At 44.1% G+C, this 27,495-nt stretch overlaps 1 protein-coding gene across 4 annotated transcripts in view; it reads right to left on the bottom strand.

Annotated features, from left to right (window-relative positions):
• The window catches only part of TEDC1 (tubulin epsilon and delta complex 1), a 55,696-nt gene extending 28,706 nt beyond the window's left edge, over window positions 1-26,990 (bottom strand). For 3 of the 4 annotated variants that reach the window (XM_056545339.1, XM_056545338.1, XM_056545336.1), the window contains exons 1-3: window positions 26,688-26,990; window positions 24,354-24,450; window positions 21,649-21,851 (exon numbers count right to left, since the gene is read on the bottom strand). In XM_056545339.1, the coding sequence (XP_056401314.1) occupies window positions 21,649-21,851; window positions 24,354-24,450; window positions 26,688-26,807 (420 nt within the window). In that variant the 5' untranslated portion in view covers window positions 26,808-26,990. Of the gene's footprint in view, window positions 1-21,648; window positions 21,852-24,353; window positions 24,451-26,497; window positions 26,621-26,687 lie in introns of those variants that run through there. The other variant, XM_056545337.1, reaches the window with a different exon arrangement.
• Between the last annotated feature and the right edge of the window lie 505 nt (window positions 26,991-27,495).

The raw sequence follows: 27,495 nt of genomic DNA, 5'->3' as shown, positions 1-27,495 counted from the left end.
CGGGAAGACCTTTCATAAAGGCCACCGTTTACTATTGGAGTTTAGAATAAATTGTTGTGAAAAATAAAGTACAGTGATCCCTCAACTTACAATGGCCTCAACATACAATAGTTTCAACATACAATGGTCTTTTCTGGACCATCGTAAGTTGAAACCAGACTCAACATACAATGTACTGACAGTCCAGATCTGTGAAACGTGTCAATGGCCAGAAGAACCGACCAATCAAAATGGGCATTCACTGGTAAAACCCCTGTATTACTGAAGCGTATGCACTGACTGGTGTCTGGTAGCGCCCCCCTACAGTACAGGGAGGTATTACATGTTCTGTACTCTTTACCTGTATTACTGAAGTGTATGCATTGACTGGTGTCTGGTAGCGCCCCCTACAGTACAGGGAGGTATTACATGTTCTGTACTCTTTTACCTGTACCAGGGTTACCTGCTAATTTGGACACCAGGTGAGGGCGACTCCATTACTTTTTTTTACTTGCAGGACCCTGAAGAAGCTTCTGTCCTCTACATAGACCAGTGTTTCCCAAGCAGGGTGGCCCCAGCTGTTGCAAAACTAAAACTCCCAGCATGCCCGGACAGCCTTTGGCTGTCCGGGCATGCTGGGAGTTGTAGTTTTGCAACAGCTGGAGGCTCCCTGCTTGGGAAACACTGACAGACAGTGATTTACAGCTCCCAGCAGATCTTTCCTACTATATATATATATATATATATATACTTGCTTTATCTATATTAATCTACTTACCGTAAATACTCGAGTATAAGCCTAGTTTTTCAGCATGATTTTTCGTGCTGAAATCGCCCCCCTCGGCTTATACTCGAGTGAATTCTCCGCCTGTCAATCTAGAGGGGGGGGGGGGGGGGGGCTGGATGATGACGAAGGCCGCAGTGGTCTTCAACCTGCGGACCTCCAGATATTTCAAAACTACAACAGCCGATGGCTGTCCGGGCATGCTGGGAGTTGTAGTTTTGCAACATCTGGAGGTCTGCAGGTTGAAGACCACTGATTAAGGGATTGACAGGCGGTGATGATGAAGGGGGGGGGGGGATCATGTATTTCCCACCCTAGGCTTATAGTTGAGTCAATAACTTTTTCTGGGTTTTTGGGGTGAAATTAGGGGCCTCGGCTTATATTCGGGTCGGCTTTTACTCGAGTATATACGGTATTTTTCTTTAATTCTCACTTTTTCCTATTTTTTGGATGACATTTAGGTGCCTTTAGAACCAATTACCAGGTTTCCATAGAGTTCTGGTCTCAACATACAATGGTTTCAACATACAATGGCCGTCCTGGAACCAATTAATATTGTAACTTGAGGGACCACTGTACGGGGAAATGTAACTTTATTAATGTTGTGCACCAAACATGCGCCTTCATCGTTAAAGAAAGTGTTCAGCTATTTATCTGCAAAAGGCGTGGATTTTTACGTTTTCACAATCCAAGTCATTTATAACATTCTCCACCCCGTTTTTGGCATTTTTTCACCTGTTTCACTTTCGAACGAGAGGTTGAAAAATAAAATGCGCCAAAAGTTCTACACATTTGAATTTTTTTTTTTTCATATACAATTCAAATAAATAACTAAAATAAAGAAATCAAACAAAACACCATCAATTGAGAAATGAAGGCCAAAATGTCCATTTACTTCTAGCTATACAAACAATAAGTGCTGATAATAAAAAGCATCCCTGGTGCTATACAGAGAGCTGCGCTACAGGTTCATGCGCCTCCCTGGCTGTTGGAACAGACAAAAGCCAAGGTTTTTGGAATTCGTTTTTTTCCAATATTTTGGACCATTTGCGAAGCAGAAATTGACATCTCAAAACACACGTCACAATGTCACTTAGTAAATGGCTGAATGAAATCCCTTGCAATTAATGGGAACAAAGACATTTTACCTCTAAATTAAAATGTTTAAAAAGGAATTTTTTGAGATCTAAAAGAAGTGTTTTTGTTCCATTTTCCGAATCCTAACTTAAAGGGAACCCGTCAGCATAAAAACGTTATCTAATCTGGATTTTTATGTTTTCACAATCCAAGTCATTTATAAAAATTTTCACCCTGTTTTTGTCATTTTTTAGAAGTCATAAAAATAAAAACTACATAAAATGGGTATCCTTATAACCGTATGGACCTACAGGATAAATATAAGGTGTCATTTTTACCAAAAAGTGCACCGTGTAGAAACAGAAGCCTCCAAAAGTTACAAAATGGCGCCCCCCTCCCTCCCCCCCACACCGCAAGTAATTTTTGGTTCTCAATAGATTTTGTGGTGAAATGACTGGTCATACAGGTCTGTAGGTGGAAAACTGAAAGTGTTACAATTTTTAGAAGGCTGAGGCGGTAAAAGCAAAAGGGCAAAAAAAAAAAAAAAAACATGAGTCCTTAGGGGGGTTAAACCACTGTATAAATAAAAGTATATGGTTAAAAGTATTGGACCCCACCTCTATGAATCATTGAATTCAGGTGTTGTATTCAGTCCCATAGCCACAGTTGAATAATCCGTACCCTACTAATACCATCACGTTAAAGGGGTACTCCACTGCTCAGCGTTTGGAACAAACTGTTCCGAACGCTGGAGTCGGGAGCTGGTGATGTCATAGCCCCGCCCCCTCATGACGTCATGCCCCGCCACGTCATGTGGCGTGACGTCATGAGCGCCTGGCGCCGGCTCCAGCGTTCGGAACAGTTTGTTCCAAGCGCTGAGCAGCAGAGTACCCCTTTAAGGATGCACAGGGTCACACAGAGCGCATCCGCAGCAAATTTTAACACTGCAGATGTGCCGACAGCAGTCACTAGAGGTAGCTCCAAGCTGCGGCCAGTTTGTTCTGTGTGTCCGCTCGTAGCAGATGCTTAGCGGGAAATTCACCGCTATGAGTGGACACGCAGAGCTACCCGAAGGGAGCTCGCTTTTGTGGCTTTCTTCGGCACATCCGCAGCATGAAATACACTAGGGATGCACTCCGTGTGACCCTACCCTTACAAATATTTGTGAAAGAATAGTTCCTTCTGAGAAGCTAACTGAATTCCAGCGTGATACTGTAATAGGAGCCACACAGCAACAAGTCAGATCCTGAAATGTCCTTCCTCCTAGATATTCCACCAATAGCTGTGAGTGGTAATATTGAGAAGTAGAAGTGTTTATATACCACAGCGATGTAAAGTAAAGATACACAGCAGTGTCACTGAGGTGCGAAAGGAATCACAGGCAGTGAAGACAACGCTGGTGTCCAAATAATGTGTCTGAAGCCACAACTTCAGCACAGATGGATATAACAGCTCCAGAGACATTGCTGTCGAAACGAGGCCATACAATTTATGTAACGTTAGTTTGTCTGAAAGCGTCTCCCAACCTCCAGATAGACATGAATGTTTGGGCACGGTCTGCTCTGGTGGCAGCTCATCTCCCCCAGAACAATAGGGTTGGCCAATAAAAATCCTTCCCTCCACTGACATCATCCGATGAATCCAGATCTCTATAGAGAAACATGTCCTGGTCAGACGGATCCAGATTATAGAGAAACATGACCTGGTCAGATGTATCCAGATCTCTATAGAGAAACATGGCCTGGTCAGATGTATCCAGATCTCTATAGAGAAACATGGTCTGGTCAGATGGATCCAGATCTCTGTGAAGGAACATGGCCTGGTCAGATGGATCCAGATCTCTATAGAGAAACATGGCCTGGTCAGATGGATCCAGATCTCTATAGAGAAACATGGCCTGGTCAGACGGATCCAGATTATAGAGAAACATGGCCTGGTCAGATGTATCCAGATCTCTATAGAGAAACATGGTCTGGTCAGATGGATCCAGATCTCTGTGAAGGAACATGGCCTGGTCAGGTGGATCCAGATCTCTATAGAGAAACATGGCCTGGTCAGATGGATCCAGATCTCTATAGAGAAACATGGCCTGATCAGATGGATCCAGATCTCTGTGAAGAAACATGGCCTGGTCAGATGGATCCAGATTATAGAGAAACATGACCTGGTCAGATGGATCCAGATCTCTATAGAGAAACATGTCCTGGTCAGATGGATCCAGATCTCTATAGAGAAACATGACCTGGTCAGATGGATCCAGATCTCTATAGAGAAACATGGCCTGGTCAGATGGATCCAGATCTCTATAGAGAAACATGGTCTGGTCAGATGGATCCAGATCACTATAGAGAAACATGGCCTGATCAGATGGATCCAGATCTCTATAGAGAAACATGGTCTGGTCAGATGGATCCAGATCTCTGTGAAGGAACATGGCCTGGTCAGATGGATCCAGATCTCTATAGAGAAACATGGCCTGATCAGATGGATCCAGATCTCTGTGAAGAAACATGGCCTGGTCAGATGGATCCAGATCTCTATAGAGAAACATGGCCTGGTCAGATGGATCCAGATCTCTGTGAAGAAACATGGCCTGGTCAGATGGATCCAGATCTCTATAGAGAAACATGGTCTGGTCAGATGGATCCAGATCACTATAGAGAAACATGTCCTGGTCAGATGGATCCAGATCTCTGTGAAGAAACATGGCCTGGTCAGACGGATCCAGATTATAGAGAAACATGACCTGGTCAGATGGATCCAGATCTCTATAGAGAAACATGTCCTGGTCAGATGGATCCAGATCTCTATAGAGAAACATGGCCTGGTCAGATGGATCCAGATCTCTATAGAGAAACATGGCCTGATCAGATGGATCCAGATCTCTGTGAAGAAACATGGCCTGGTCAGATGGATCCAGATTATAGAGAAACATGACCTGGTCAGATGGATCCAGATCTCTATAGAGAAACATGTCCTGGTCAGATGGATCCAGATCTCTATAGAGAAACATGACCTGGTCAGATGGATCCAGATCTCTATAGAGAAACATGGCCTGGTCAGATGGATCCAGATCTCTATAGAGAAACATGGTCTGGTCAGATGGATCCAGATCACTATAGAGAAACATGGCCTGATCAGATGGATCCAGATCTCTATAGAGAAACATGGTCTGGTCAGATGGATCCAGATCTCTGTGAAGGAACATGGCCTGGTCAGATGGATCCAGATCTCTATAGAGAAACATGGCCTGATCAGATGGATCCAGATCTCTGTGAAGAAACATGGCCTGGTCAGATGGATCCAGATCTCTATAGAGAAACATGGCCTGGTCAGATGGATCCAGATCTCTGTGAAGAAACATGGCCTGGTCAGATGGATCCAGATCTCTATAGAGAAACATGGTCTGGTCAGATGGATCCAGATCACTATAGAGAAACATGTCCTGGTCAGATGGATCCAGATCTCTGTGAAGAAACATGGCCTGGTCAGACGGATCCAGATTATAGAGAAACATGACCTGGTCAGATGGATCCAGATCTCTATAGAGAAACATGTCCTGGTCAGATGGATCCAGATCTCTATAGAGAAACATGACCTGGTCAGATGGATCCAGATCTCTATAGAGAAACATGGCCTGGTCAGATGGATCCAGAACTCTATAGAGAAACATGGTCTGGTCAGATGGATCCAGATCACTATAGAGAAACATGGCCTGATCAGATGGATCCAGATCTCTATAGAGAAACATGGTCTGGTCAGATGGATCCAGATCTCTGTGAAGGAACATGGCCTGGTCAGATGGATCCAGATCTCTATAGAGAAACATGGCCTGGTCAGATGGATCCAGGTCTCTGTAGAGAAACATGGCCTGGTCAGACGGATCCAGATTATAGAGAAACATGGCCTGGTCAGATGTATCCAGATCTCTATAGAGAAACATGGTCTGGTCAGATGGATCCAGATCTCTGTGAAGGAACATGGCCTGGTCAGGTGGATCCAGATCTCTATAGAGAAACATGGCCTGGTCTGATGGATCCAGATCTCTATAGAGAAACATGGCCTGATCAGATGGATCCAGATCTCTGTGAAGAAACATGGCCTGGTCAGATGGATCCAGATCTCTATAGAGAAACATGGCCTGGTCAGATGGATCCAGATCTCTGTGAAGAAACATGGCCTGGTCAGATGGATCCAGATCTCTGTAAAGAAACATGGCCTGGTCAGATGGATCCAGATCTCTATAGAGAAACATGGTCTGGTCAGATGGATCCAGATCACTATAGAGAAACATGTCCTGGTCAGATGGATCCAGATCTCTGTGAAGAAACATGGCCTGGTCAGACGGATCCAGATTATAGAGAAACATGACCTGGTCAGATGGATCCAGATCTCTATAGAGAAACATGTCCTGGTCAGATGGATCCAGATCTCTATAGAGAAACATGACCTGGTCAGATGGATCCAGATCTCTATAGAGAAACATGGCCTGGTCAGATGGATCCAGATCTCTATAGAGAAACATGGTCTGGTCAGATGGATCCAGATCACTATAGAGAAACATGGCCTGATCAGATGGATCCAGATCACTATAGAGAAACATGGCCTGTCAGATGGATCCAGATCTCTGTGAAGAAACATGGCCTGATCAGATGGATCCAGATCTATGTGGAGAAACATGGCCTGGTCAGATGGATCCAGATCTCTGTGAAGAAACATGTCCTGGTCAGATGGATCCAGATCTCTATAGAGAAACATGGCCTGTCAGATGGATCCAGATCTCTTTGAAGAAACATGGCCTGGTCAGATGGAGCCAGATCTCCGTGGAGAAACATGGCCTGGTCAGATGGATCCAGATCTCTATAGAGAAACATGGCCTGATCAGATGGATCCAGATCTCCGTGGAGAAACATGGCCTGGTCAGATGGATCCAGATCTATGTGGAGAAACATGAACTGGTCAGATGGAGTCAGCTCAGAGCCAAAGCTCTGCTGTCTCATAGACACCAAACTTCATCTTGCATTATCAGCACATGGCTTCACATGGGTCTCATGACTGAACAGCTACATGTCAGCCTTATATTACTGGTGAGTTGTGGATCAGAACAAATGTGTTCTGTTAAGTGATGGATCACACTATCTACTGGACAAGTCTGGGTTTGGTGAGCACCAGGGGAACGTTACCATCCCGATCGTATCGTGCCATCTGTTAAGTTTGCTGAAATAGGGTTATCACTATGGTGTTGTATCAGGGGTCAGCCTAGGCCTCTTAGATCCAGTGAACCTCAGTGATTGATCATACTAAGATATTGTGGACATTTGTATGATTCCAGCTTTGTGGGAACAGTTTGGGGTCAGCCCTTTTCTTACAGCATGATCGTGCCCCAGAGCACACAGAAAGGCCAAAAAAAAGGCATGGAGGGGAGTCTGGGGCGGAAGAAGTTCAGTGGCCGCAGAGAGTCCGGACCTCAACCCCATCCAACACCTCTGGGAGGAACTAAAACCAACCAACATCCGTGTCTGACCCTTTTCTGGATGGATGGCCGGCAAAAATACTACAGACACCTCCAATATTTTGTAGAAAGTCTTTCCAAAAGAGAGAAGCTGTTATACCGACAAAGCGGAGCAACTCCATATTAAAGGGGTACTCCGCTAGAAAGCTTTTTTTTTTTTTTTTAAATCAAATGATGCCAGAAAGATAAACAGATTTGTAAATTACTTCTATTTAAAAATCTTCATTCATCCAGTACTTATCAGCTGCTGTGAGATCCCGAGGAAGTGCTTTTATTTTTGAATTTCGTTCTATCTGACCACAGTGCTCGCTGCTGACGCCTCTGTCTGTCTCAGGAACTGTCCAGAGCAGGTGAGGTTTGCTATGAGTATTTGCTCCTACTCTGGACAGTTCCTAAAATGGACAGAGGTGTCAACAGAGAGCACTCATATTATGGGTCTTTGGCTCTATAATTATTTTAAATGGGCACTGACAGATTCAAAAACTTTTTATATGTTGCACATCTTGGCAAAACACTAACTGTAAAAATGTATCTCCATTTTATATAAATCATGGCTTATTAAAAAAAAAAAAAGGACATTAAAAGGGGTACTCTGGTGCTTAGACATCTTATCCCCTATCCAAAGGATAGGGGATAAGATGCCTGATCGCGGGGGTCCCACCGCTGGGGACCCCCGTGATCTTGCATGCCGCACCCCGTTAAAATCAGTCCCCGACGCATGTTTGCTCCAGGTCTGATTACTGTCGATCACAGGTCCGCCCCCTCAATGCAAGCCTATGGGAGGGGGCGTGACCCTTTAAGGGTCTCCATACCATCCAGAAGATAATCCAGTCCTGCTGCAGCATCATCTTTATCCCAGCTGAAGCACAGGCTGGGACAAAGTCCAGTAAGTGAGGGCGGGACTAGCACTCCTCCGTGCTCACTCCTGTCCTACCAGAATGCAGCATGAAAACAGAGAGAAGGGGGTTATAGACCAGCCTGCAGTGATTGGCTGAAGAGACCCGGTACAGCAGACTCAGGGAGGAAGTGAATACATGGTGAGTGACGGCGGGCTCAGTGCTTGCCTCGGACACACCCCTTCCTGACCAGTGGATGTCAGAATGAGTGAGCAGCAGAACAGAGGGATTTGTGAGGCAAATACAGAAGACACAAAAAAACAGGTAAAGAATCTGCATGACCTAGTGAGTAACATATAGAAGCATTTTTTTTCTGTGATATGACAGGTACGCTACAGGCAGAGTGTTCCCACTGACTACTGGTGTTCAGAGGAGCAGCAATAAATAAAGAAACAGCCCCAAGCTTTGAAAGGCAACTTTTCAACACCTCAACCACTTTAAAGGGGTACTCCGCTGCTCAGCGTTTGGAACAAACTGTTGCAAACGCTGGAGCCAGGAGCTTGTGATGTCATAGCCCCGCCCCCTCATGATGTCACGTCCCACCCCTCAATGCAAATCTATGGGAGGCGGCGTGACAGCCGTCACGCCCCCTCCCATAGACTTGCATTGAGGGGGTGGGGCTTGACCTAATGAGGGGGCCGGTTGCCATGACATCACGAGCTCCCGGCGCTGACTCCAGTGGTCCAAACAGTTTGTGGTGTGGCTTTCTAAGACTCCTGTAATATTCCTAGTTAAATACAAAATACACTCCGCTGAGAATGCAAATGACGGATCGAGATCTTTGGGGTGGAATAATGAGGATTACGTGAAAGATGTAAGCTCTGCTATGTAGGTAATATCTGACTGCAATAAGGAAGTGTGTTGCCAAGTAACAAGGGAGGAGTGACGCTTGTCATTTTAGAATGTAAAAAAAGCAATAGCAAAGCTGTTAAACGAATATAGTTCAGACACATGGATACGAGAGCATAGAAATATAAAACCAGAGAAATATAAAAGCATTAATGGAATGGCAGTTTTGTGAATGGATGAACCGTAGAGTTAAAAAAAGTCACATACGCCGCACAGCTTACATCTGTAAGTCAACAGGGAAATGTGAAAATACAAACCCTGCTGAGACTTTGGGATTTTTTTTTGTTTGTTTTTAAAAGGAAATCTTTTTATTTTTATTTTTAGTTCCATAGACTTCTATGGTAGAAAAAAAACTAAGAAAAATTGGTGTTTTTTTCTGAAATTTTTTTCATTGATTCTATAATAGAAGTCCTCGAGTCACTTGTAAGCAGAAAAATTCAGGGGGAAACCCCCCCCCCCCCCCCAAAAAAAAAAATGCCAAGTCTGAAACCCACTATTCCAGAAAAAAATGCCACACAAACTGCATCTTGAGAGTGCAAAATGGGAGGGCAGTTTTTTGTGGAGTTCTTTTCTTCTGGCCCAAAAAAAAACAAAACCAAAAAACACCAAAAATACGTTGAGTGGAAATTTAGCCTTTAAGGAGATCTCTGGTGATGGGACCCGGCGCTCAGTGAGGAGCGTGTGCACTTCATTAGTACAGGCCTTGGCAATATCGGCGCTCCCACAGAGATTAATGGAGCCCGTGCTGTGTATGGGTAGATGACAAGAGAGCTGAGGTTCCGGCCTGGAGATCATGGTGGCCCCAGCGGTTGGACCCCCTTTACCAGATTACTCCTTTAAAGAAAGGATAGGGGATAAGTGTCTGATCGTGGGGGGTCATACTGCTGGTATCCCCTACGATCTCCCATATGGGACCCTGGCTTGGCTCTGCTGCTGTCATGACGCTTTGCCCCCAACATTCATTTCTATGGGAGAAATGGAGACACGCGAATGCCGAGGCCCCATTCTGGAGATCAAGGGGTCAATAGGATCCTCTGCGATCGTACACCCTCGCCCTTCAATAATCCCTATTCAACAGGCTGATAATTTTCTCCTCCAATATCATCATCAGATGGTCAGCTGACATGTGACTTATGTATATGGGAGCCTTCAAAAAACATTCCCGTCTGAGGTTTTATCCCCTATACACAGGATAAGAGATAACATGCTGCTCGGTTGGGTCTGACAGCTATGAGTCCCACTGATCCAGAATTTTGGGGTTGGGATGAATGGAGCACACAGCACAGGCACGGCCGGCACTCCATTCATTCTCTATGGGGCTTCTGAACATTGACAAGCTGAGCACTGACCAATGTATAAAATGAATAGAGCACAGGCTGTGAACATTTCTCCTTAGTTCTTTTGGGGTCTGAGCGGCTGAACCCCCCCCCCCCACCAATCATCCTGGTATCCACTATCCTGTGGACACATTCTTGAGATGGGAATACCCCAGCTGACTACAGGGATTGGTAGTAGTAAAACCATACAATTCAGATTGCTATTGTTTGAGTAATGGCTACGTCTCCTGATACATGCTCAGCCCGCTGCTAGACACAGTCAGGATAGGATGCCTCCATATACAATTAGTTCAGTGTTTTTTAATCGGCGTGCCTCCAGCTGTCACAAAACTACAACTTTCAGCATGGACGGACATCACAGGAAAAAACAATCCTTGTATATATTACTCACTAGGTTGTGCAGATTCTTTACATGTCTTTTTATGTGTCTAGCTTCTGTATTTGAATCACAAATCCCTCTGTTAGGCTGCTTACTAATTCTGACATCCACTGCTCAGGAAGGGGCAAGCACTGAGCCTGCCCTCACTTACCATGCATTCACTTACTTCCCGAGTCTGTTGTGATATTCTTCCTCCCCAAGTGTGCTGTGCTGTGTCTCTTCATCCAACCACTGCAGGCTGCTCTGTAACCCTCTCCTCTCTGTTTTTTTTATGCTGCAGTCTGACAGGACAGGAGTGAGCACAGAGAAGTGATAGTCCTGCCCTCACTTCCTGGACTTTGTCCCAGCCTGTGCTTCATCTGGGATAAGATGATGCTGAGGCTAGACAGGATTATATTCTGGATAGTATGGCGACCCCTAGTGGTCTTTTTATATACACCATTACTTTTTTTTTTTTTTTTATAAAAAGGAGATTTGTATATTAAAGAGGTTAAAGGGGTACTCCGGTGAAAATCTTTTTTCTTTTAAATCAACTGGTGGCCGAAAGTGAAACATATTTGTAAATTACTTCTATTAAAAAATCTTAATCCTTCCTGTACTTATTAGCTGCTGAATACTACAGAGGAAATTATTTTCTTTTTGGAATGCTCTCTGATGACATCACGAGCACAGTTCTCTCTGCTGACGTTATTATAATAATAATAATAACAACACTTTATTTATTGTTGTCCTTAGTGGGATTTGAACCCAAGTCCCCAGCACTGCAAGGCAGCAGTGCTAACCACTGAGCCACCATGCTGCCCTTAGCATACATCTGCTATGCATCGGCTATGCATGGTTGCTAAAATGGACAGAGATGTCAGCAGAGAGCACTGTGCTCGTGATGTCATCAGTGTTTCAAAAAGAAAGGAATTTCCTCTGTAGCATTCAGCAGCTAATAAGTACTGGAAGGATTAATATTTTTTAATAGAAGTCATTTACAAATATGTTTAACTTTCTGCCACCGGTTGATTTAAAAGAAAAAAGGATTTCACCGGAGTACCCCTTTAATGTTTTACCAGGATGTAAAACGTATAAAAAGGTTTTTGAATCTGACAGTGCTCATTTAAAAGGATTACTCGGCTCCCCAGCACCGGAACATTGAGTTCCGAACACTGTGTGCGGGCATCCGCGTTCACGCCCGCCCCTCGTGACATCACTGCCTGCCCCCTCAATGAAAGTCTATGGGAAGGGGGCGCGACGGCTGTCGCGCCCCCTTCCCATAGACTTGCATTGAGGGGGTGGGACTTGACGTCACGCCCCCTTCCCATAGATGTCACAAGCCCTTTAACTCCGCAGTTAGGTCAAATCCGTTGCGACCCAAACGGATTTACATCGGTCAGATAGGTCTCGTGTCATTCACCACACCGCAATGTGCATTCAAAGCTCTAGGATTGATGGCTGAAACAGTAAGGCGCTAAATTCTTGGAGATGTATGAATACCTTTCAGAGTATTTATTTTTTTTCCTTTCTTCTGATCTGGAAGCTTCTGACTGATCAACATTTTCCAGCTCTAGTAAGTCGCACTTAAAGCCGCATGGAGTCATTTGTATAAAGCAGGACTCTAGACGTGAATAACGTAAGCCGGCGGTGTAGAACAGCGAGTAGTAAAAATAGAATTGCAGCAGTATAATTATGTCGAATCACTTATGTACAGCCTGTACATTTTGTTACACTGCCCCTGTACCAGCGACAATCTGGTGAAAACAACCTTTCACGCACCCACTCTCTCCGCACAGCACGAACAAGCATGAACCTTTAGTGGTTTCTATAGAAATGGTTCATAATGAAGATCAATAGGGAGCCAGTTTTTGTCACAAAAAAGAAAGGCGCCTTTTTTCTTTTTTAAAGCGACAAAATCTGACAAATAGAATTTGTGCTAATAAACTCACTCGTCAATTATCCGTATTAGTCTAATATTCAACACAGTCATTAAAAACAGCTTTCATCTACATTAACCCCTTCGCGTTGCAGCGATTTTTAAGGACGACATTCGTTCTCTTTGCATTCCATACCCATACAAATTTTTTTATTTTTTTTTGCAGAACAAGTAGTATCATTAAAAAAAAAAAAAAAAGTATGTGAAAAATGAATGCTGTGCATACAGGCGCTCCCCGGTGGGTAGTTAGCAGTAACTGAGATACATGGACATAAAAATAAAAAACGTAATTTATTATAAATAGTATGGACAACGCGTTTCAAGCATATGTTGCTCTTCGTCAGCGCCTGGAAAATTTCTGCTGTGTGAATATAGCCTAGGAGTCATTACACTAGGGGTGGGGGCGTGTCCCTACATAATCTGGCATCAGGTTTGATTGGATAATTTCTTACAGTGTAAGGACACGCCCCCAAATGGTAGCAAATTTTATATTTTTTTCAAAATGATTTTTTTGCTTTCCATTCCTATTTTTCCTATATTAACTTCATTTTTTTTTTTTAACAAATCAGGCTTTTATTTATTTATTGATTTATTTTACACAGAGGTTGTAGTTTTCCTTGGTACCATTTCGGGATAAAATAATGGAATAAATAACAGAGGATAGAAATGCCCAACGCAAGCAGTGCGATTCCAAAACTATATTGTATAAAAACAGACAGTAAAAAACAGGTAATGTCATGTACGATTCAGGTGTTGTCCATACCCTTAATCATACATGTACGATTAAGGGTGTGCACAACACCTGAAACGCGTCATATGACACTACCCGTTTCCTGATGTCTGTTTTTATAAAATAAAGTTTTAGAATGAAACTTTCTGCGCTGGACAATTCTATTCTTTGTGTATTGCTACGGGTGTTGCCTTACACTTTCCGAATCGCAGCAGGGAGAATAGGGTGAGCTGGATTTTGTTTGTTCTTCAGCTTGCAGATAAACTCATGATATTAAAAGTTTTCTGATCCCAGAACCTGTCATGTATAGAGTGGGCTCAGACCCCGAGCCAACATGACACCTAGTGCCTCAACATCTTGACATACATATATGTTAAATGTTGTGGAGGACTTAAAGGGGTAGTGTCGTCATCACCACCTGTATTCTATCTACAAAATAGGAGATAGGTGTATGATCGTGGTGGTTCCCTAAGTAGCTGTTGGAATAGATCGGTAGTCGGCCATGTGCGCTGTTGCTCCACCCATTGGATGTGGGACTGCCAAAAATAGGGGGCCACTGCTATCTTTGGCACTCCTATATACAATAAATAAAGTAGTATTACAAATATCCTACTGTTGCTCCCTTCCAACAGGAGCCCTGGAAATCCTGTTCAAGATTGTATAGGGTAATTATAAGGGATGCACCAGAATTTCATTAGTCAAAGATAATAGGCCAAAAATGGTGTTTCCCACCTTGCATGGAAAGAGAAATTAAGGTGCCTCAAGCTGTTGCAAACTAAAACAGTTAATATAGTGTCCCTTGTGTAATTAGCAGACACTTTCCCATTCACTTGCTTTTAAAATTATCAACATAAATATTTTTAAAATTTAATAGAAAAAATGGCCACAAGGTGGCTCTGTTCGGTTCCCTGCTGCAATTAATACAGTGGGTTTGGTCTCCTCCCGGTCTGGCAGGAGACCAAACTCAGGAAGTGCTTCTCTGCACTGGGCTTGATTCATAGCTGCACAGAGCCTCACTGAAAGCTGCAAAGAGCCTCACTGAAACATGCATAGAGCCTGAGGCTTCTATTAAACACAGCACTGCAACGATGTGAGGGCAAAAGTGGTCCCCCAGCAGGCTTCAGTGAGGTCATGCCTACAGGGAAACGTCCGCTTTCTCCCACTGGGAGATTTCACTATGTGAGCAAGAAAAACATGATACATAGCTTTTTAAAGCTCCGAAATTTTTTTAAGGGTGACAGGAGTGTTAGGTGTATTTAGGGAACATAGCCTGAGTTAGTTAAGAAACGTTTATTTGGTGACTTTTTAAAGCATGTCTGGGCATGCTGGGAGTTGTAGTTTTGCAACAGCTGGAGGTCGACTGTTTTTAAAATTCTGCTCTAATACAGTGTTTAGTAAAAAAAACAACCAAAGAGATTCCCTATTCACAGGATAGAGGACAAGTGTCTTGAGTGTGGCACTCTAATAGAAATGAATGGATGACGTGGTGTCTGCAGCTATAGGAGGCATGTGGATAGTTTTTTTTGGCTGGGGTTAGCCAGCCAAAAAAAAAAAAAACATATCCACAGGTGCCCTGGACAGTTATTTCCTATCCACAAAAGAATAGGGGATAAGGGTAAGATCGGGGGAGGAACTAGGAGGACTCGTGGTGCACGGATATAAAAATCTGTTATGTACTTGACCAAAAATGGTCTAAAATTAAAACCCCCAGAATGCCCTTTGAGAAATAAATAAATAAATAAATAAACATAAATGGGCACTTTAGGAATCAAAAAAACTTTTTATACGTTGTACATCTTTGCAAAACACTAAACTTTCTAAAAATGTTTTCTTTCTTTGTTATAGAATTAATGGTTTATAAAAAAAGGCGGTTCCCATACCATCCAGAACATAACCTTGTCTGGCTACAGCATCATGTTTTTCCAAGGTGAAGCACAGGCATGGACAAAGTCCAGAAAGTGAGGGCAGGACTAGTACTCCTCTGTGCTCACTCCTGTCCTATCAGACTGCAGCATGAAAACAGAGGAGGGGCTTACAGAGCAGACTGCAGTGATTGGATGAAGAGACACAGCACAGCAGACTCAGGGAGGAAGTTAAAGGGGTATTCCATGGAGAGAAAAAAAATTCATATCAGCTGGCTCCAGAAAGTTAAACAGATTTGTAAATGACTTAGATTAAAAATGTTAATCCTTCCAGTACTTCTCAGCTGCTGAAGTTGAGTTATTTTCTGTCTGACAACAGTGCTTTCTGCTGACACCTCTGTCCATGTCAGGAACTGTCCAGAGCAGGAGAGGTTTGCTATGGGGATTTTCTCCCACTCTGGACAGTTCCTGACATGGACAGAGGTGTCAGCAGAGAGCATAGTGGTCAGGCAAAAAAGAACAACTCAACTTCAGCAGCTGAGAAGTGCTGGAATGATTAAGATATTTTTTTTATAGAAGTAATTTACAAATATGTTTGACTTTCTGGAGCCAGTTGATATGAACAAAATTTTTTTTTTTTCATGGAATACTCCTTTAATGCATGGTGAGTAAGGGTGGGCTCAGTGATTGTCTTGGACACACCCCTTCCTGAGCAGTGGATGTCAGAATGAGTAAGCAGCAGAACAGAGGGATTTGTGAGTCAAATACAGAGAGAGGCTAGACACATAAAACACATGTAAAGCATATGCATGACGTAGTGTATAACATATATTAGTATCATTTTTTCAGCGATATTACAGCTTTAACCTGTATGTAGGAATAAACATTCCTTACACTAGCCAGTTCCACTAATCCTTGCAGTGCTGACAGGGACCACACAATGACATCTATAAAGTCTGCAGGTCTGATCCTGATGTCAAAAAACTATCCCCAAAATGACAATATAGACATTAAAGGGGTACTCCCCTGGAAAACATTTTTTTCTTTAAATCACCTGGTACCAGAAAGTTAAACAGATTTGTAAATTTGAAAAAATAGGATATTAGTCCTCAGCTCAATATCAGAAAAAAGATTAATGGAGGATGTCTGGTATCAATAATAGAGAAAAAACACAATTAGTGTATAAATGGTATTTAATAAATATTAAATAGTGCGTTCCCGCAGGGCCCTACGGTAGCGCACAATTAGTTAAAAAAGAAATATAAAATACAACAAGTAGTTACACTACAGAGCGAGTGTATCTATTAAGGCTGACAGCCGTATAATGATACACTGGATGATACACTGGGTGATGGTATGTTAAAGTGTTACTCTGATCAGAATGATAGTAAATTCAGTGTGCACAAAAATAAGAATAAAAATAATAATAAAACGTTCCTCCTGGAAAGAAAAATGGTTTGATAGAAAAAATGGATGATACAAGAAAAATAAGTCCTGAAAAATAGGTCCTGAAAATGAAAAGTCCTGTAAATGATGGAGTTATGACCTGTAGGATGGATCCTATAATTGGCCTAAAATAATGTCCTGCAAAAAATAATGTCCTGCAAAAAAACGTACACTGTATATGATGATACCATATGAATTGTTTGAATAGTGGATATTGCAATTAAATCGCTGTTGCCGGTTTCTCCACTCCATAACCTACAAATAGAAATAAAGTCACTGGCACGATTGTGCCACTCACCGCACCGCTGGTGGACAGATGGATGATGAACGAATAAGCTCTAGCCGGGGCGGCGTGATGGTCGCGAGATATACAGCCGTTCTCACCGGCGAGCTGTCCCTTGGCGTCAGGTGTACTCTAGCCGGGGCGGAGTGTTGGTCGCAGAATCTCCAGCCGCTCTCACCGGCAAGTTAACTCTTGGCGTCTGACGTAGCAGGTCAGCTGATGGCAGGTCAGCTGACCTTGTGCGGGAGGTTAGTTGGTGCTAGATGATGTTGTATAGTAATACTGCATGAAGATAGAGATGTTGATCCAATGGTGGAGGGTTCTACACCGGTTCAGCAGATGAGTTTAAGTACCGGACCATGTAATGAATGGATAGTGGATGAAATCTCTCCAGAGAGGAACTATCCGATAGATGTTTGTATAACCGCAGCTGTAGTGTGAACTAGACCAATAAAAGAGGCTCAATCTCAGTCACCAAACGCGTTTCGGGGTTCAGAGCAGATAAGTAATACCCCTTCCTCAGTGGTGGACCTGCCATCAGCTGACCTGCTACGTCAGACGCCAAGAGTTAACTCGCCGGTGAGAGCGGCTGGATATTCTGCGACCAACACTCCGCCCTGGCTAGAGTACACCTGACGCCAAGGGACAGCTCGCCGGTGAGAACGGCTGTATATCTCGCGACCATCACGCCGCCCCGGCTAGAGCTTATTCGTTCATCATCCATCTGTCCACCAGCGGTGCGGTGAGTGGCACAATCGTGCCAGTGACTTTATTTCTATTTGTAGGTTGTGGAGTGGAGAAACCGGCAACAGCGATTTAATTGCAATATCCACTATTTAAACAATTCATATGGTATCATCATATACAGTATACGTTTTTTTGCAGGACATTATTTTTTGCAGGACATTATTTTAGGCCAATTATAGGATCCATCCTACAGGTCATAACTCCATCATTTACAGGACTTTTCATTTTCAGGACCTATTTTTCAGGACTTATTTTTCTTGTATCATCCATTTTTTCTATCAAACCATTTTTCTTTCCAGGAGGAACGTTTTATTATTATTATTATTATTATTATTATTATTATTTTTGTGCACACTGAATTTACTATCATTCTGATCAGAGTAACACTTTAACATATCATCACCCAGTGTATCATTATACGGCTGTTAGCCTTAATAGATACACTCGCTCTGTAGTGTAACTACTTGTTGTATTTTATATTTCTTTTTTAACTAATTGTGCACTACCGTAGGGCCCTGCGGGAACGCACTATTTAATATCTATTAAATACCATTTATACACTAATTGTGTTTTTTCTCTATTATTGATACCAGACATCCCCCATTAATCTTTTTTCTGATATTGAGCTGAGGACTAATATCCTATTTTTTCACTTTTCTGCATCTCTCTGTGGGGGAGAGCTTTTAGTTAACCTCGCTCATTTTTCTGTGGTTGAGCTACACATATCTACATTTCCCTATTTGTAAATTTACTTCTATTTAAAATCTTAATCCTTCCAGTGCTTATCAGCTCCACAGACAGTTATTTTCTTTTTTGAATTTCCTTTCTGTCTGACCACGGTGCTCTCTGCTGACACCTCTGTCCATATCAGGAACTGTCCGGAGCGGGATAGGTTTTCTATGGGGATTTGCTTCTACTCTGGACAGCTCCTGACATGGACAGAGGTGTCAGCAGAGAGCACCGTGGTCAGACAGAAAAGTACACAACTTCCTTTGGATCATACAGCAGCTGATAAGTACTGGAAGGATTAAGATTTTTTTTTTTTTTTATAGAAGTAATTTACAAATCTGTTTAACTTTCTGGAGCCAGTTGATTTATAAACAAAATGGTCAGACAAAAGAAATTCAAAAGGAAAAGAACTTCCTCTGGAGCATACAGCAGCTCATAAATACTGGAAGGTTTAACATTTTTAAATAGAAGTAATTTACATATATAAATGTTTTCCATTGGAGTACCTCTTTAAAACAGTGTTTCCCAACCAGGGTGCCTCCAGCTGTTGCAAAACGACAACTCCCAGCATGCCCGGACAGCCGAAGGCAACAGCTGGAGGCACCCGGGTTGGGAAACACTGCCTTAAAAAAACAGTGACCTTTCCAAAAAATAGGTAAGCCTATGTTAACCATTCATTCCCAAACATTTAGGCTGCTATAAGGACATGAAACATCCATTAAAGGGGTATTCCAGGAAAAAACTTTTTTTATATATCAACTGGCTCCAGAAAGTTAAACAGATTTGTAAATTACTTCTATTAAAAAAATCCTAATCCTTTCAGTACTTATGAGCTTCTGAAGTTAAGGTTGTTCTTTTCTGTCTAAATCCTCTCTGATGACATCTGTCTCGGTAAACGCCCAGTTTAGAAGCAAATCCCCATAGCAAACCTCTTCTAAACTGGGCGTTTCCCCGAGACACGTGTCATCAGAGAGGATTTAGACAGAAAAGAACAATCTTAACTTCAGAAGCTCATAAGTACTGAAAGGATTAAGATTTTTTAATAGAAGTAATTTACAAATCTGCTTAACTTTCTGGAGCCAGTTGATTTATATAAAAAAAAGTTTTTTCCTGGAATACCCCTTTAAGCCTGGGTTCCTCGTGTGCATATAGCAGTCTCCACAGACCGAGCCGTTCCCCATAATCAGGTCACTGATTATATTTTCCTTTCTGACGCTGTAATCTGATGGCTCATTCGGGGCTACACTACATCTTCTTAAAAGCTCCCGACCCCGAAGGGATTAGAATTCATATGCACTTGTGTGCAGTTCTGAGAATGACAGACCGTAAGAAGAAACATTAGGACTAATCGGGAAAAAAACAGAACTGAGATGGTGAACAGAGCTCTTCAGATATACCTGTCATAGGAAATCTCGGAGAAATGTACAAATAAGAGCTTTGTAAATATCTGTAAAGAAGCACTGCGGAGATTTCTTTTGTTCTTTTTGCCCTTATCATGCAAACTCACCATCACTAGTTCACTTACAGCTCCACTTGTATCATTCCAGCACAGCTGCATCCATACAGTTCATGGTTGTAACTGGGTCATGTGATCACCAGTCTGACCCACAGGAACTCTTAGGGGGAGATTTATCAAAACCTGTCCAGAGGAAAAGTTGCTGTGTTGCCCATAGCAACCAATCAGATCGCTCTGTTCAGTTTTCAGGTCTTTTGTAAAATGAAAGCAGCGATCTGATTGGTTGCTATGGGCAACTAAGCAACTTTTCCTCTGGACGGGTTTTGATAAATCTCCCCCTTAGTGTTTAATGTGTCAGAAGAAGTAGTCAGTCCTGGGTCAGCTGACTTTCTGTGAACTACAGGATGATGTCATTGCCTACCAGATCTCTCATTGCAGCTCAAAGATCCCTCCCCTCCCAGCTCTATTTGTATACTGCTGCAATCTCTATGGGATAAGGATATACAGTAGCTATACACCTCCACTCCAGCTCTATCTGTATACTGCTGCTATCTCTATGGGATAAGGATTAGGGATCGACCGATATCGATTTTTCAGGGCCGATACTGATAATCTGTGACCTTTCAGGCTGATAGCCAATAACTCATACCGATATTCCGGTATAAGTTATCAGCTATCCCCCCCCCCAACCAAGAAGCCGCTGCAGATCAATGATTTAAAGCGGGCGCTTTAAATCAATGAACTGCAGCGGCTTTTGCGGGGCCAAAGACTGCCGCCACCACCCGCTTCTCTCCCCCTGCCTGTCCTGGGGTCCTCCCTACTCCAACCACCACCGCCGCCGCTGCCCCATTGCCTCCCCCATACCCGGTTTTATAATTACCTGTTCCTGGGGTCCACGCTACTTCTGGCTCCGGCGGCGTCCTCCTGAGCTGTCACTGTGCACACTGACGGTGACGTCGCGTTGAGGACGTCACTCGTCATTGCGCAGTAGCCAGAAGTAGCGCAGACCCCTGGCCCCGGGAACAGGTAATTATAAAACTGGGGAGGCAATGGGGCAGTGGCGGCAGTGGTCTTGAGGCGGGGAGGGGAGGCGGGGCATTATTGGCAAGGTAATTGCCGATACCAATAATGTCCAAAATCGTCAATATCGTCCGATAGTATCGGCCAAACCGATAATCGGTCGATCCCAGCTCTATCTGTATACTGCTGCTGCTATCTTTATGAGATCAGGATATATAGCAGTTATTCACCTCCCTTACAGCTCTATCTGTATACAGCTGCCGCTATGTCTATGGGATCAGGATAGATATATATGTAGATATATATATATATATATATATATATATATATAGATATATATATATAGTAGTTAAACCCCTCCCCTACAGCTCTATCTGAATACTGCTACTGATATCTCTATAGGATCAGGATATCTAGTGGTTATACACCTCCCCTCCAGCTCTGATATACTCCCTATATTTCCTAGGGACCGACACCACATGTTGTATACTTGTCCCCCATTGCTCATCTCTTCTTCCTGCTTTCAAGGCTAGATGTCTCAGCAGGACCTGCTTGCTTAGCCAATCACTAAGCCAGACATTAAAAAACTTAAAATTACCCAAATCAGCCCAAGTAGCACAAGTCTACTTATATTAGCTACGTACCAAGCAAATGGTAATGTGGTCTCCCACTTGGACTCTTTTCTTTTGCAAAAGAATTTCAAGTATCTTCACTCTGTGCAGGAGCCAAGAAAAGGCCAGAAGTATTTCCCTGCTGCCTTCTTCACCATCACCCGGGAGAAGGTAAAATTTCAGCCTGCCATATCCTTGGATCAGAAGAACACTTTTTACATATGTTACCCGATCAGCTGTAAGAAGGGGGAAAAAAATAAACTGAATAACTAGCAATTATGCATCATTCTTTTTCATAGTTTAGTTATTTTTTTCTCTTTTTTAATAAAATAAATAGTAAAATAGGGGTGTTTTGAATAGATTTCTCTCTCTTTTCATAATATATATTTTAAATAGCAGCATCACCTTTATCCCAGCTGAAGCACAGGCAAGGACGAAGTCCAGGAATGAGGGCAGGAATAGCTCTCCTCTGTGCTCACTCCTGTCCTATCAGAATGAAGCATGAAAACAGAGAGGAGGGGATTACAAAGTGGCTTGCAGTGACTGGATGAAGAGACCCAGCACAGCAGACTCAGGGAGGAAGTGAATGCATGGTGAGTGAGAACACGTCCCCTTCAGAACACATGAAGCAGCCGACAAGCCCTCTCCATGTATCCTTATGGGACAACCCGAGATACAGTGTTCGGGTATCTCCGGCTCGTCAATATAACACACGTGTAGGGCAATAGACTGCTAACAGCCCGCCAACTATAAATATCTCATGAGGTGAGCGACTTTAAAAGACATAACTCACGTTTCTTGAAATGGAAATTCATCCGACTATATTTTCTTTTATCCTTTTAGCAAATAGATAGTCTCACAGGACCTTCATATTAAATAGTGGAAAACAGCAGTATATTCAGTATGTTCACCAGTCATGGCACAATGTTTCAGGGGCGGACCCCCTTAATCATGCGCGAAAAGTGTACAGTGTGGAAATGAAACTAGGGATCGACCGATTATCGGTATGGCCGATATTATCGGCCGATAATCATGATTTTGGGCATTATCGGTATCGGCAATTACCTTGCCGATAAGTCGATAATGCCCCGCCCCCCGCACCGCGACCGCCCCCCCCCCCGACCCACCGCACCGCGTCGCACCCCCGACCCACCGCACAGCGTCGCACCCCCCACCGTAGTGCTGGGTGGTATACCGATACCGGTAAGGATTTTTGCCCATACCGCTATACCGGTCGGGCCCCTCCCCCACCCTCCGAGTCAATAAAAAAAATGAAACTTACCTGTAATGGGGGTGGCCGGGCCATCCATCGTTCCTGTAGTGTCCGGGAGCGTTCCGGATGAAGGGTGAACCGGTCCGGGCTGTCCTTCTCCACTCCGGACAGGCTCCGGCCTAGTATCTGCATAGACGCCGCTACGCCGTGACGTCAGGTGCGTCGCTGCACACAGGCGTCACTCCGCAGCGGCGTCTATGCAGCATTACTAGGCCGGAGCCTGCCCGGAGTGGAGAAGATGACCGCCAGAGAAGAAGGACAGCCCGGACCGGTTCACCCTTCACCCAGAATGCCGCCGGACACTACAGGAAGGAAGGATGGATGGCCCGGACCACCCTGACAGGTAGGGGGAGAGAAGCGGGTGGTGGCGGCGGCGGCCTATGGCACCGCAAAAGCCACTGCAGTGCATTGATTTAAAGCGCCCGCTTTAAATCAATGATCTGCAGCGGTGTCGCGGGGGGATAAATAGCCGATAACTTATACCGGAATATTGGTATAAGTTATCGGCTATCGGCCCTAAAAAAACGATATCGGTCGATCCCTAAATGAAACCCCCCCCAAATTAGCAAAATTATGATTTTCGTTTAAATTTCCTTACACAAAAATGTTTTGGGGGGTTTACCATACATTTTAGGGTAAAATTAGTGATGTAAGTAAAAAGTACATCTGGTCACGCAAAAAACAAGCCCTCATATGGAAATATTAAAAAGAGTTATGGATTTTAGAAGGCGAGGAGGAAAAACGAAAACGCTAAAATAAAATTGGCTGTGTCCTTAAAGGGGTACTCTGCCCCTAGCATTTTATCTCCCCCGGACCCCCGGGATCTCCGCTGCAGCACCCCCCTATCATTACTGCACACAGCAAACTCGCTCTGTGCGTAATGACGGGCAATACAGGGGCCGGAGCATCGTTACGTCACGCTCCGCCCCCTCGTGACATCACAGCCCGCCCCTCAATACAAGTCTATGTGAGGGGGCGTGGCGGCCATCACGTGACGTCACGATGCTCCGGCCCCTGCATCGCCGGTCATTACGCACTGAGCGAGTTTGCTCTGTGCAGTAATGAAAGCGGGGTGCTGCAGCGGAGATCCTGGGGGTCATCAGCAGCAAGATGACCTGCGATCTGACATCTTATCCCCTATCCTTTGGATAGGGGATAAGATGCTAGGGGAGGAGTACCCCTTTAAGGTCAAAATGGGCTGTGTCCTTAAGGGGTTAAAGCTGCAATGAAAATACGAAGGAGGCATTTAGCCTATCCTCATATACAGAAACAAATACTATTAGGGACAGAATGGGAGAGAAGAGTTTTTTTTAAATGTATTATAGGCTCTTTTACAAAGTCAATTCCCATTATTCCCGAGGGGACCAGGGAGACTGCAAAGAAAAATAGCGGAGGTATAAGTCTAAGCATTGAAGATCCGAATTCTTGCGCTCATACATCAAGAAAGTGTAAGGTTGTGACATACCCAAGTTTATCTTCTCGTGTGCTGAAGGTGATGAATCTTGTTCGCCTGGAAAGATTTGCCTTAGCAGGGAGTACAGCAGATTCCAGAACTCTGATGCCTGTGAAGCCAAAAATATGACAGAAATAATATTAATTTGTGTACAAAGACTCAACATTTCTTCTGTGACTGAATTAAAGGGGTACTCCACTGGAAAAAAAAATCTTTAAATCAACTGGTGCCAGAACCTTGCAAGTAAAACGACTATGAAGGGGGGACACACTACCACTCTGGTGAACCAAGAACGGCCATTTTGAACAACAATTCATGCGCATCAGCCACAACAGAGGAGATATATGTTCCTTCTGCAACTTCAGAATAGCAGAAGTTGAATCGCCAGGCTGTACAGGGGGCCAAACAGTGATACAGTAAGGGCTTTTATGACTCATAAAAGGCCAGGACAGACATTAGGAATGAACTACAAGGTCCAGCATGATCAGCTACCTTGGGAGAAGAGTCTGGTTACCCAGTTTAGGTATGCTGGCATATAATGGTATGCTCCCTGTAACCAGTGTGGATGTAGACACAGCAGTGGCCTGCCTCCAAAATTTCCCAAACATGACATATCATAGTGAGTGATCATTGGGGTCTGGGTGCCATGACCCTACCCAATGGCTAGAACAAAGGGGGTAAAAGCACTTGGCTGGGCACTTTGCCCCTTGACCGACAGTTATAAGCCAGGAAAGATTGCGGCAGAATTCGCCTCCCTCCCCAGCTGTCAATCAAATCCGACCTTTTAAATGTATACGTCTATGCAGCGAAAGGGTTGGACCTGCTGGCCGGGGAGTTAAGTGTGAGTCCATGCACCTCCCGGCTTAAGACTAGCAATCGCAGCCTTTTAACCCCTAGACGACACAGGGTGTATGTACCTATACGCCCTTGCCGTCTGGGACTTTAAGGGGTATTCCGGCTTTATACATCTTATCCCCTATCCAAAGGAGAGAGGATAAGATGTATGATCGCAGGGGTCCAGCCACAATTCCAGCATTCTGTGCCAGGCGCTGCCTCCGAGACGGGGACGTGACATCATGCCACACCCCTCCATTCATGTCTGTGGGAGGGGGTGTGACGGCCATCACGCCCCCTTCCATAGACATGATTGGAGGGGCGTGGTGTGACGTCATGTCCCCATCTCGGAGGCAGCGCCTGGCACAGAATGCCGGGGGCTGCACAGAGATTGCGACAGGAGCCCTGCGATTCTTTCGATAGGGGATAAGATGTATAAAGCTGGAATACCCCTTTAACGAACCAGGGCATACCTGTACGCCCTACAGTGTTAAGCCAAAACTAACTTATCCAGTATCCACTGAATAGAGTAGAGATGAGCGAACTTACAGTAAATTCGATTCGTCACGAACTTCTCGGCTCGGCAGTTGATTACTTTTCCTGCATAAATTAGTTCAGCTTTCCGGTGGGCTGGAAAAGGTGGATACAGTCCTAGGAGACTCTTTCCTAGGAATGTATCCACCTTTTCCAGCCCACCGGAGCACCTGAAAGCTGAACTAATTTACGCAGGATAAGTCATCAACTGCCGAGCCGAGAAGTTCGTGACGAATAGTATTTACTGTAAGTTCGCTCATCTCTAGAATAGAGGATAACTAGCTGATCGCGGGGAGATCCGACAGCTGGGACCCTCCTGCGATCTCCGGAATGTGACCCAGGCGGTCCCAGCAGTCAGACCCCTATGCAATCAGCTAGTTATCCCCTATTCTGTGAATAGGGGACAAGTTAATTTTGGATAGAATTCTCCTTTTAGAGTTTGTAGGGCAAGCGAAGCAGCTGCATTTGCTTCATAGGCAGCGAGTGACGGCTACTATCAGTCACCCATCATTAACCCTTCAGATGCCGTGACCAATGCCGGTCACAGCACCTAAAAGAATAAAATGACAGGTGTCTGTTGTTAAGTAGTGCTCTTCAGACACAGCGTGATCACGGTTGTCTGATGAGGTAAAATGGCAGCAGAACCAGGCTGTATCAGCAGAGCACTGCACAATGCTGGGCCATGGCACAGCATTGTACATAGTAATCCCCTAAGGGAACAGATAAAGTGTAAAGTTATATAAAAGGGGAGAGGAATCTGCATCTATATCGTAAAGTGTGAACACGACCTGACATAGTGACAACACACAAAGCTGGAGTTTATAACTCCAGGCGCCACACTGGAGACAGCTCCCGCGGCAACCAATCAGGATGCACGTCTTAGCTTTGAAACGCATGACGCAAAGAGAAAGAGGGAAGCTGATTGGCTGCACGGTGACAGCGCTAAGGAGGCCATAGTAAGTGCTTCCCGTCTCTTACCGCCTCCGGCCGGTTAAACTTAGATTTCCGGAACGTCTCGGGATCCCAGTGTGACCCGGAGGCGGATAAGAGCCGGCACAGTGCGCACAGAGCCTCCTTCAGAACGTTCGCCCGCTTCATCTTAAACGCCCGCCACTGTCAGCGGTTGCCAGGCAACACCGCAGAATGCAGAGAGACGCCGGAAGTGACGGCAAGGTGCACGTGCCTCGCCGGAAGACGTCAGCGGCGGACATGTTAACTACTGGCACTTGTTCTGCAGAAAGCTATAGTGCTGGGGAGATATAGCACAAGAAGGGAATTTTAATGGAGGTATTCTTTGTTTTCTATTTAATGTTTATTGTTTTAAAATATTTTGTGAAGATTTTAACAACTTTAAGATGAAAACTATTTGTTTTTCTGTCAAGCAGCTCCATATGAGGGTGTATATATTTATTTGTTTTTAAAGGGTGTGACCATCTATTTGCCAGTGGTGTCTGTAGGAGCCTAAAGCGTTGCCCTGGTCTGCCCAGAATAACCAAGGTTTGTGTCATATGCAAATTTGGGCAGTGCAGTCAAGGAGGTGGAGACCCTCTCGCCATGTTCTCCTGACTCCCAGCAGGACTTGGTTTACCTCAAAGTACAGGGAAGTTTAGCCTAAGCCTGGCAAGGTCTAGCCCCTGTCTGTTTTTCTTTAAAGGGGTACTCCGGTGGAAAATAATTTTTTTCATATTAATTGGCTCCAGAAAATTAAACAAATTTGTAAATTATTTCTATTAAAAAGAAGAAAATTTAAACGAAAACTGCAATTTTACAACTTTTGGGGGGGGGG

This window comes from Hyla sarda, chromosome 11, assembly GCF_029499605.1.
Source record: "Hyla sarda isolate aHylSar1 chromosome 11, aHylSar1.hap1, whole genome shotgun sequence".
NCBI lineage: Eukaryota > Metazoa > Chordata > Amphibia > Anura > Hylidae > Hyla > Hyla sarda.
The sequence above is the reverse complement of the archived record's forward strand: the minus strand, read 5'-3'. Positions and strand labels throughout refer to the sequence as shown.